Consider the following 12023-nt stretch of genomic DNA (forward strand, 5'->3'; position numbering starts at 1 on the left):
CCCTCCCTGGGTGAAATGGGTTACTGGATCACTCCAAAGTATCGTCCTATAATTCCACAAACCTCTGTGGTGGGTGGTGGTGAGGCCAAAAACTCTTCTACCCGGTTCTCCTCACTGGCTGGAGCAAATGATCTGCATTTGCACACAGCCATTGACCATTACCATGTGCACGGAACTGCGAAGCCCGTTTTTCGATGTCACCAACTGTCAGCTGTTTATTTGCGTTTTTGTGTAAAAGCATGTTGCCATGGTTACGGCTAGGCTGCCCAGCTGTGGGATGGCCCCGCGAGCTATGGGACAAACTGCCTCCCGGGTTGCCAGATCAACGGCCTAATTACAGCATTCGACTAATCAGCATAACTATTGTTCTTTGTTTGAAGGGAGAGAGAGGGTAATTGGCACATTATGTGGTTTTACTTGATATGTTATGCTACTGAACAACTGTTACTCTGTCTGTCTGTCTGTCTGTCTGTCTGTCTGTCTAACCAACTTCTCTTTTATTCTTGCAACAGACTTGAGTAGCCGTTGATAATATTTGTTGTTGTTTTTTATATTATTATTCCAATGTCATCGAAACATTTAGAATTGTCTCTAAATGGAATTGCATTTCTGCCAGATTTATCTAAATTACGGCAAATATTCCCTTGAAAGCCTTGCTGCAGCAGAAACGCTGAAGAAAAATTAGATCTATTGATTGTTGTGAAATTTTCTGTATTGTACAGTGTAGTTCATTGCACTAAATTCAATTTAGATTGATATGGTATGAGCCTTCAGTGTGTTTGTGTATTTATTTTTGCAAAAACGAAAGTCTTGTGACTTGTTTTTCTCTATACAGTAGTTTGCTTTTTTAAATTTAATTTACTAATGATCATCACTGGGGTTACGTTTATTTAATTTGAAGTTGTACATTTGTTTTTGGATAATGATGAATGTTCAAGCTAATAAATGTGTTTACTTTTGCTGACATGGGTGGTTGAAAATAAAGTTCTGTCATGCTTAAAATGGACTTCTCCACACAAACTATTTACATGTCAATGCACAACTGAGGGGGATTGTCTGAGTGGGTTTTCAGATCATTTAGACTTTTACAGGAGAGCGGTATTGCAATCGCTGTACCTCACCAATTGTGACAAAAAGAATGCTGAGCCAGAAGGCAAAGCTCTCGATATACCAAGCAAACTTTGTTAATTACTCTCTCACCTATGGTCATGAAGTGTGGGACTGAGGGTCATGACCGAAAGAATAAGATTGCGGATACGGGTGGCTGGTGTCTCCCTTAGGGATAGGGTGAGGAGTTATGTGGAGTAGAGCCGCTGCTCCTTCACTTGGAAAGGAGACAGCTAGGATGGAGGGAGGGAGGGACCAAAAATAGGGACGCCAGGTTGAAAGTGCTTAATCAACAAGCTGCAAGCTAAATCTACAAGCTGTCACGTTGTGAACTTGTAGATTGTCTATTTACGGCTTGCAAAAATACATTTTAGTTGTTTAAATCAACTGTAGATTTAGTTGACTTGAACCTTATGATATTTAGTCAACTAAAACTAGACAAAAAAACAACAAAAACAGATTACTTTTCAGATTTCAGATTACTAAAATATGTTTTTTTTTAAATCAAACTTTGCTGTCAAAATTAACCCTGATGCGTCGCTAACAATGTTAGAAAACTAGTAGGTCTTTGAAGTGGGAGCGAACAATGGATTGTCAAAAGTTAAAACAGCCAACAGCAGCTGTGTGTGAGGGAGGGATGTCAGTTTAAATGATGGATGATGAAAGGGAATAAAAAATAGATTTCAAGTATGAAGGCAGTGAGCTGAAGCAGATTAGCAGTACAGTGATGAGAGCTGTCATATTTGGGGTCGATTGCAGGGTAACACTTACACCCCATTGACAATCTGGCACTGCAAAGCACCATGATGGACACATACAGATGAATAGTGAAATAATAAATCATCATTTTATAAGTCACCAAATCTCTGCATGTTAGTCTGTCCGAGGCATAACGGAGGGTGACTGACCAAGCGGTAAAAAATGTTGGGCGCGTCTCTCATATGACCCCTTGATGGAACGTGCCGAATGGCAATTTCGGGGAGACCTACGGTTTCCGAGAACTGAAAAACCATGTATACTGAGTGGCCCGAACTCGGGTCTGAGGAGGAGGAACCAATTCTAGGCTTCCCTGAGGAGGGGTTAACCAATTCTAGGCTTTCCTGATAGCCCAATCAGACCCCTCAGCTGGACTGATTGGCATGGCTTCGCATGACGTTTGTGCTGAGAGGTTGACGGAGGTAACAGTGAAAGCAAATGCGAAGGCACAGAAAGTAGGGGAAAGCCTCATTTGAATTTGAAGAGAAAAGAAGGCTGTGATGTTTATGTGGTTAGCATCGTGTGTGGGTGAAGGATCCGATTCTCAGTTTTATGTAATGTGTGTTTAGAAGTTCTGTTCTTATAATAATGTGTTCATCTAATTAATGCATAGTGTTCATTCAATGTGTGTATACTGTAGGTATGTCCTGGTACAGAGTGTGTGCTTGATATAGGTGCACTGAAGCCTCTGTAAAATGCCAGATGGGCATTCCAATCTTATCTGTAAGTGCTTGGCCCTGGTACTTTTCACCCACTCAGAGAGAAAGTATTTATACTTTCATATTACGTTTCTAGTACCGCCCTGCTCCTGTGTGCTTCTGCTTCAATAAATATGTGTTAAGGCTGTCTGGACACCAGACTGACTCTGGGAAGCTGGTGTTCATATCTCCTTGCGCAAGTAAAACTAAGTTCTCATGAGTCCGTGAAGTTTATTTATGGTGTGATCAAAGCCCTAAGGTGTATGTAAAATGATAAAGAACCAGTGGGTCATCGGTTTATGTGACTGGCTATAAGCTTCGCAACCCATTAGTGTCATACAATATTTAAGTAGCATCGACAGTATTGTAACTGAAGAGACAGGGTTACATGTTGGGCATCAGTTGTGAAACCCAAATGTACCAAAACACAGAAGTTGACTGCTATTTATATATCATAATATGTTTAGGTGAAACAAAATTAATTAATTCATTTAAAAAAATAAACATTATAAATGCAAGCGCCCTCTGGGCCAAAATCTCCCAAATCTCTGCATGTCAGTCTGTCCGGGGCATAACTCGGAGGGCGACTGACCAAACGCTCTCAAAACCCCTTGATGGAACGTACCAAATGGGGAAGGACTTATGGTTTCAGAGAACTGAGAAACCATGTATGCTAACATTGTATCCGTAGGAGGCGAGACGTAAGGGAGCGCTTGTTTTTCGGACAGGCTCGCCGTCTGAAGCGGACTTGAGCCATGAGAGGCACCGCTGAGCGAGCTCAGGCGAGCGAGTCGCCCTGCCGAACGTTGCGAAGTCTGCTTCAGCCGACTCAGCAGAATCATAAAGCCCCCCCCCCCTGTCTCGGTACCTGCGAGACGTCAAGCACTCCCTAGTCCCGTTTCTGATTGGCAAGGCTTGCATGATGTTTATGCCAGGGTTTGCATGAAGTTTGTGCAGAGCCTAGAATGAGAGAAATAAAGCCTTTCTATCAGAAAGGTTTTCTATCAGAAGGAACCCCCTTTATCTGGTAGAAAGCCGAGAAGGGAGACTTTGACCCACTGCATAAAACACCATTTATGTAGGCCTACCAATGAGATTAATGTAAGTTGTGTTTTTGAATATGCCCCTGCAATAGGCGGGGTTGATTGACAAGCTTGAGAAGCTGTTACCTATTGTGTTGATTGACACAGTAAATGGCAGAAGCCAAACAGCAAACAGACAGCGTGTGTCCTTGTGAGTTCCATGACAACCAACACATTTAAACTATTGAGAAACAAACTGAACGAGGAAGGTAAACTTTTTTAATTTTCAGCAATATAAACTAGTGGTTCTCAAACATTTTCATGTCAAGGACCCCCATATTAATGTATTTGCCTGCAAACCCCCATTGAAAAATATTTGTGCAAGGGACCCTCGTACAAGATTTGTGTTGTTGTTGAAAATAGCAGAGCTTCAAGCTGCATGGACGCATTGTGAGCTTGTAAATCTGCTAATAGCTGATGTATGTGAAACTGATTTTGATGCTATACTAACAAATTCTGCTGGGGGACCACTGGAACCCCCTCAAGGACCCCTGGGGGTCCGCAGCCGGACCCCACTTTTGACCCCACTCAAAGTGGGGTCCAGGGACTCTCAGGGGTCCTTGAGGTGGCTCTAAATTGACCCTTTACAAGTGTGTGACTTGTATACAAATGGAACCAAATGGACCCTAACATGTGTATGCAGTCAGAGGGTCAATTGAGGGGGGTCCTTGAGATTTAAACGTTTGAGAACAACTGCATAGAGGATAAGTTTTGCTGCTCGAATGGCTACTTTTAATGTCCACTTGCTGTGCGTGCACGCGCACGCGCGTGCGCGTGTGTGTGTGTGTGTGTGTGTAGGAGGCGGAGGAGGAGGAGGGTGCATCATGCGTACAAGGTGCTCATTGAAGGCAGCAGCGCCCGCGGCTCAAATGAGCCTCGTTTAGAAGCGACTTTCTCACTCAGTCAGTTCCTTCTGCCGCCCGTTGCTGCACCCTGCCTCAGCCTCAGCCTGGCTGCCGCGTTCACACTGTCTATTAAACCGCCTGGCTCCACCGCCATCTCGCACGCCGGTGACGCCGCCATCCACTCCGCTTTTACGCACCCACAGACACACAGCCGCACTGACTGAACCGCTCCGGTCAGGGTTATATCTCATCTGCATGTCGTCTCCCGCTGGGCTACATTTCACGCGACCCGGAGGAGCTACACAGTATTTATGACGGAATCAGATGTTCGGCTTCATCGTCGTATTGCTGCCACCAGAGCGCACCAGGGGTCTGAATACTAGGCTGCTTTCTGCTGCCGTCGGGAGGAGCTCGTTGTTTCCAGGGAATGAGGGGATGGAGGATTTACTGAGCTCGGAGAAAAGTTGGATTTAGTGAAGAAGCGCCCCTTGCTCTCCTCCTCTCGTCACCTTTTAATACTGGATCCGTATGATGGAGAGATAAGGAGGGAGACTATACTATAGCTGAGGGTTTATAACTGGAATATATACCGAGGCGAGGAGATGTACAGAGGTGAGTTCCTCTGGGTGAGGGTCTTCTGTTGATGTGTGTGTTATTAATGCGCGATTATTAATGTATCACTGACCCGAAAATCACCTTATAGCAACCTCTCTCTCTCTCTCTCTCTCTCTCTCTCTCTCTCTCTCTCTCTCTCTCTCTCCCTCTCTCTCTGGCTATATCTTTATAGCCACAATTCTTACCTTACCCATCCATCCATCCATCCATCCATCCATCCACCTTTCTTGTTCTTGTTAATCCTCTCGATCCTCCCTCTGTTTTTTTCTCCTCCTCAAGTTTTGCGCTATTCTTAAAAAAACACACAAATACAAATAAATAAATAAATAATCGTGCACTGGTTTCGTCGTCCATGATTGAGGGACGCACGTCGCCATCTACAGGTCCGTGCCGTTTAAGTTCGTTATTATCTATCTTCCTTTTCCCATTTTGGACCATGCATAGTTGCCTCGAAAATGGTTAACAAAAAATAAATCCCGTATTTGTGTTTTTCCTGCGCCTTTGTTTAGTGTTGAACTAACATGTAACATATCTATATAACATATATTCCCCACACATAGGCCTATATAGTGTGGGGAATATGTCTGTTATAAGTATAACCACTCTATTCTTAGTCAAAACGGACCTGGATTTGGGCTACAACTAGCCTACTTCGACTGATTTCCCCCCCCCCCCCCGTCTACTCTAAATCTCTTCGCCAAAAAAAATAGCCGATATACAAGCTCACAACACGTCGCAACGCGTTGTGAGCTGGTATATCGACTATTTGGCAAATCTCTTCCCTCCATTCAGAAGCCAGGCGACATTCCCTGTTTTTTTCACCGTCAGCGCGACGCGAGGCGACATCGCCAGGCTCATCACACGGGCTGGCGTGGTGCTGAAGTGACAGCTCCCTGTGCGCTGACAACATCTGGGGCACGCGCTCCTTTCAAGCCAGTGGACAGTCTATCTAACGTCGTTGCATGTCGGGCAGAAACCTCGTATCTCCATGTTTCACATTTTTTACAACCTGGGAACCCTGCATCAGGGCATAAAGGGGACCATAGTTTTTGTTTTTTTCACCCTTTGCATTTGTTGTGGAGCTCTGAATCTGTTCTTGAGAGATTACATTTTTTATGATTTTCTTCTTTTCGTAAATGTATTCCCTATAGCTCTGGTCCATAGAGTTAGAACTCCTTCTAACGCTATGGACCAGAGCTATATGCACTATTTCATCACACAAGAGTGTCGCACAAAAGTATAGGGAAAATAATACAGCTCTCCAAGCTCGCAGCATGACATGGGGACAAGTTTTGAGCTTGTAGATCTGCATTTTGTTGTTGCTATATTTGATTTGAATACTGAAAAGTAACAGTTTTGGACATATGAGGTTTCTATCCGCCGATGTGAAAATCCTTAAAGCCCGCCGCAGTCACACATAACAGACCGTGTGTCTTCCATATGATTTATGGCGCAAACTACCCTGATACCAAACACTTTCCACACTGCAATGTCTTCATTACAGGAAACTAGTACATCGTTGCTGTCGGGTGAAAACCTTGTATGTCCAATTCTGTTCCTTTATTATTATTATTAAGAAAACATATTTAAATACAGCAAAACGACCTGTTGTGAGCTTGTAGATCTGCTATTTTCACTTCTTCCATGCGACACTCTTGTATGATGAAGTAGGGCATTCATTTAAAAAAAAAGAAACATACAAAATTCAAATATGGAAATGCTATATACAGTAGCCTATCCCACATCTCCCCCACAGAGAGGATTCCGTTATGTGTTTGGACCACCCATAAGGGCCTATTAATACTCATGGTCTGTTCATTTTAGTTTTAGGCCTGCCAACAGATAATTCAAGATGACAAAGCAAAATTCTATTATATTGATCCAACTGCAATGGGATATAACAGCCTCAGCAGTTTACATATGGTCTAGTCTGCTATTAAATATCGTTGCTGTCAGTCAGACACCTTGTATCTCCATTTTTCGACTTTTCATGTTTTTGTGTTGCACAAAAGTAGTGAAAATAGCAGATCTACAAGCTCACATAGCTATTTTCACTATTTTAAATGATTGAAAAGTAATTATAAAAAAGGAATGGTTTTGGACATACAAGGTTCCAACCCGACATCAACGATATGTACGTCTGGGCATCTAAGTGTGTGCAGTCCAGTGGTGTAAAGTAACTAAGTACATTTACTTAAGTATAGCCTACACTTTTCAGGATTTTTTACTTTACTGGAGTATTTACAATTTTCAATACTTTTACTTCTACTTCATTACATCCGAGAGGCAAATATTGTACTTTTTACTCACTACAATTATTTGAAAACTTGAGTTGATTATTACAAAACATAGGCTACATTAACCACAGGCCTATTGCAACTTTGGCTATTAGAAAATAGCCGATCTACGAGCTCACAACGTGTCGCATTGTGAGCTTGCACTTGTAAACAGATTATTTTTACTGTGTGGTCTGTTACTTTTACTTAAGTAAAACATGTGAGTACTTCATCCATCACTGGTGCAGTCTGCCTTATAGCAGGGAACCAGATGACCAGGCTTGTAGAAGCTGAAGTAGAAATGATGTGGAAATGAAATGACGTGACCTAGAATAAGGGCATGCTCCTCCACCGGAGGCCACGGCCAACTATGTTGATTCAATCTCACAAGAAAGAAGCACATTATTCCACCTCCAGCTTCACTCTCTCTATTTCACTTTTTTTCCCACTTTAGTGTTGCAGTTCTGCCCCCCCCCCCCCCCCCCTCTGCTAAATCTGTCTGTCTGTCGCTTTTCTTTTTTTTTACTTTCTGCCTCCATCTGTTTCCACATCGCTCTCTCTCTCTCTTTCCCCCTCTATCTCTCACATGCATGCACACTGCACACTGCACACTGCACACTGCACACTGCACACTCTCTCTCTCCATCTCTGTCTCTTTCCATCTCTCCCCATCTCTCTCCACCTCTCTCTCTCTCTCTCTCTCTCTCTCTCTCTCTCTCTCTCTCTCTCTCTCTCTCTCTCTCTCACCCTCTCTCTCCATCTCTCTCCACCTTTCCCTTTCTCTCTCTCCCTCTCTCTCTCTCTGTCTGTTTCTCTTTCTCTCTTTCTCTCTCTCTCTCTCTCTGTCTCTGTCTCTGTCTCTGCCACACACTCACACACACACACACACACACACACACACACACACACACACACACACACACACACACACACACACACACACACACACACACACACACACACACACACACACACACACACAGTGGGTAGCATTATAGAATGTGCCAGGCAGGCTCACACACATGCGGCTGGCTGTCTTTAATTCGATATGAGCAGGTTCCAACCTATTATAAACCCAGTGGGGATCAGGCCTACGGCAGCTTATCAGGCAGAGCTGGAAACATGCTGATATCATTGTAATTCAACATATTTTCACTTATTGTCTGTTACCATGCTCTGTCCAACCACAGCTGTTGTATGACCCTATATACAGAGTACAGTAAAGCCCTGCAGCCTGTAATCCTGTCTGTTGTGCTAATATTTATGTTTGTACTGTATGATGTTTTTTTTGTTGATGTATCAGCTTTATTTTCAGCAAACAGAAGCTATATGGGTCATGAACTGAACTGAGGTGTTTGGATTATCTTCTTGTGGCTTTTTTTTTATAATAGATCTGTCTCTGTCTACATCAATATAGCAACCAATCATTTGCCAATCAATCATTCAATCAACTCACTCAACCAAACAACCAGCAGTCAGTATTTGCATCAAAATATACTTAAAGTACCAAAAGTAAAAGTACACAAATGTTTGAAAATAGCAGATCTACAAGCCCACAATGTGTCGCGATGCGACACATTGTGAGCTTGTAGATCGTCTATTTTCTATCCTAGGTATGAAATAGGGCTAAAGTGCATGGTTAATGTGTGTTTATACCTGCAAAGTAACTAGTAACTAAAGTACAATATTTGCCACTGAGATGTAGTGGAGTAGAAGCATAAGTATTGACAATTGGAAATACAGTAAAGTAAAAGTACCTCAGAATTGTACTTAAGTACAGTACTGAGTAAATGTACTTAGTTACTTTACACCACTACTGCCAGTAGTACAGAAACCTTATGTCTGCTCTTACATGTGCTCACGGCTGCTTACTTAACCAGTTGATGCATCAACAACATTGTGCAACATTGTGTGGATTGATTCTCTGCTCAGGGCCATCTCTCCCCTCTCCTCTTCTCACGTCCCTGTCACCCTTCATTGTCCTATCTCCAGTGGTGTAAAGTAACTAAGTACATTTGCTCAAGTACTGTACTTAAGTACAATTCTGAGGTATTTTTCACTTTACTGGTGTATTTCCAGTTTTCAGTACTTTTACTTCTACCCCTACTCCACTACATCTCAAAACATACATTAACTACTTCAACCCTATAAACATTTCGGCCATTTGAAAATAGCCGATCTACAAGCACACAATGCGTCGCATGAGCTTGTAGATCGGCTATTTTCAAAATACTTTTATACAATTTAGACACCTGAAAACTTGTGAATTTGGACATTCTGCATAAAATGAGTACTTTCTACTTTTGGTACTTTAAGTACATTTTGATACCAATACATTTGTACTGTTACTCAAGTACATTTTGAATTCCATACTTTTACTTTACATTGCAGTATTGATACTTTTACTTAAGTAAAAAATGTGAGTACTTTTTCTGCCACTGCCTATCTCTAATAAAAAGCAGAAATGAAGAAATGCTCACACACTGCTGTATGCAGCGCTATCATACAGACTGATTCTATTATCACAGCCCTCACCTCACCACCCTGCCAGTTATTACCTACCACACCATGTGGAGCCTGCAGCTGCACTCTGAAATGAAGTCACTTATGTTAGACAGAGCACCAGTGGCAGAAACAAAGTAACAAGTACATGTACTGTACTGTACCTCAGTACAATTTTGAGGTTTTATTATTATTATTATTATTATTCCACGACAATTATTTGAAAACGTAAAGCTACTAGTTACTTTGATTTTGATTATTATTACAAAACACTTCTGCCCCTATATATTTTGGCTATTTGTAAATAGACGATATTTTGTGATGCGTTGTGATCTTGTAGACCTGCTATTTTCAAAGGATTTGTATACATTTGAAAACTTGTGAAATGGGACATTCTGCATAATGAATACTTGTACTTTAAACATTTTCATGCCATTACTTCTATACTTTTACTCAAGTAAATTTTGAATACCGGACGTTTACTTGTAGCAGCTAGTATTTCTACATTGTGGTATTGATACTTTTCTTAAAGGACTAGTTCACCCATTTTCAACCTATCTTCATATAATTTGTCCTCACTAAATAATGCTCATTATAATATTGTACCATTTTTGTCCACTCACTTTGTGTCTTTTTCCCCTTTTATTAATGCGAGAACAATGGCTTCTATTATAGCATGTTAGCTTTCCAGGATCGTTTGTATTATGTCACTGGTAGGCGGGTTTCTGAACTGTTCCTCGGCCCTCCTCTGAGAAACAGAGTGAGTAGACAAACATCATATTTTAACAAGCATTAGTGAGGACCGGACCAATATAATATACGAAGATAGGCTGAAAATGGCTGGTCCACCACTGCACAGCAGCATGCAGCAACCATGACATTCCAAGTGTAACAGTCATAATATCCACACTAAAGTCTTCCAAGCCTGCAGCTTCTCATCCCACTGCTGGCAATGGGTGGCCTTAAAGCATAATTCATCACAAAAACCCTCCACAATGTTGTCCCCCCTCTCAGAAATGCATTATTCATGGAGTCAAACATGAGTGGGCTCTGATCCCTCGCTGTGCGTTGGCTATGCTGTATTATAACGTTGTCAACCGGTCTGATCCTGTATAATTACAATGACAACTTCTGCTACGTGTCTATATATATATATATAAATGTTATATCACCATCACAGTGCACATATTATCGTTGGGTGAGAAGGCACTGCACAACAACACAACGGTTGATTCCTTTTTCAATACATCGTTGCTGTCAGGCAGAAACCTTGTATTTTCAAATGTCAACTTTTTATATACAGTAAATTAATGCTCTACTCTACTTCATCGGGTAACCGATTTTTAAAACTTATACTTATACTGGGCAACTTATTTTTAAAATTACATTAAAGGCCCCTTCAATTTATGTCTGATGTACTGTGCATGTTCAAATCATATATACTTTACATTATTTCAAACCATTTTTCCAAAAATGTAGAGTTTTGGTGCCCACAAGTTTTAGGTGCCCATTTGATCTGGATCCCTTTGTCATATAGAGTGTCACACAAAAAAAGCAAAAAATAGCCGATCTACAAGCTCAAAACAAGCCACATCGAACTTGTAGATCGGCTATTTTAGGATTTTCAGTTTTGGACATACAAGGTTTCCACCCGACAGCGACAATGTTTTTTTTTTCTACAGTAAAGCTCATGAATGCATGGATGAAGATGTACATTCAACTCACTCCTCACTGGGTGTCATTTGGAATCAATAACCCAACGGTTCAGAAAGGCCTCAGTCTTATGTGGCACATTGGGGGTTTGCTTGTCAGTGAGCCTCGTGTCGAAGCAGAATGCAGGCTTTATGTAAGCTGACACTGTGTGTGTGTGTGTGTGTGTGTGTGTGTGTGTGTGTGTGTGTGTGTGTGTGTGTGTGTGTGTGTGTGTGTGTGTGTGTGTGTGTGTGTGTGTGTGTGTGTGTGTGTGTGTGTGTGTGTGTGTGTGTGTGTGTGTGTGTGTGTGTGTGTGTGTTGCAGCCTGGATTCTGTTGCTTCTCATAGAAGAGGGCTTCTCTCTGGCTCAGAGGACTAAAGGTAAGGATAAATAGATACTTTATGACCAACTGCATTGTCTGTGAATGGAATGCTTTGAGTTTTGCTTCA

At 41.9% G+C, this 12023-nt stretch overlaps 2 protein-coding genes across 2 annotated transcripts in view; both read left to right on the top strand.

Moving 5' to 3' along the window:
* Window positions 1-1006, top strand: part of itfg1 (integrin alpha FG-GAP repeat containing 1) — a 170561-nt gene extending 169555 nt beyond the window's left edge. The window contains exon 18 of the mRNA XM_084067064.1: window positions 1-1006. This exon is cut by the window's left edge and continues 877 nt beyond it. The gene's annotated coding sequence lies outside the window, so the exon portion shown is untranslated.
* A 4009-nt stretch (window positions 1007-5015) lies between these two features.
* The window catches only part of neto2a (neuropilin (NRP) and tolloid (TLL)-like 2a), a gene marked incomplete at its 3' end in the record, with an annotated part of 33126 nt that continues 26118 nt past the window's right edge, over window positions 5016-12023 (top strand). Inside the window, exons 1-2 of the mRNA XM_084051925.1 lie at window positions 5016-5100; window positions 11898-11954. Of these exons, the coding sequence (XP_083908051.1) occupies window positions 5091-5100; window positions 11898-11954 (67 nt within the window). The 5' untranslated portion in view covers window positions 5016-5090. The remainder of the gene's footprint in view (window positions 5101-11897; window positions 11955-12023) is intronic.

The sequence above is a fragment of the Gymnoscopelus microlampas genome, assembly GCF_963454915.1.
Source record: "Gymnoscopelus microlampas genome assembly, chromosome: 1".
NCBI classification, from domain to species: Eukaryota; Metazoa; Chordata; class Actinopteri; order Myctophiformes; family Myctophidae; genus Gymnoscopelus; species Gymnoscopelus microlampas.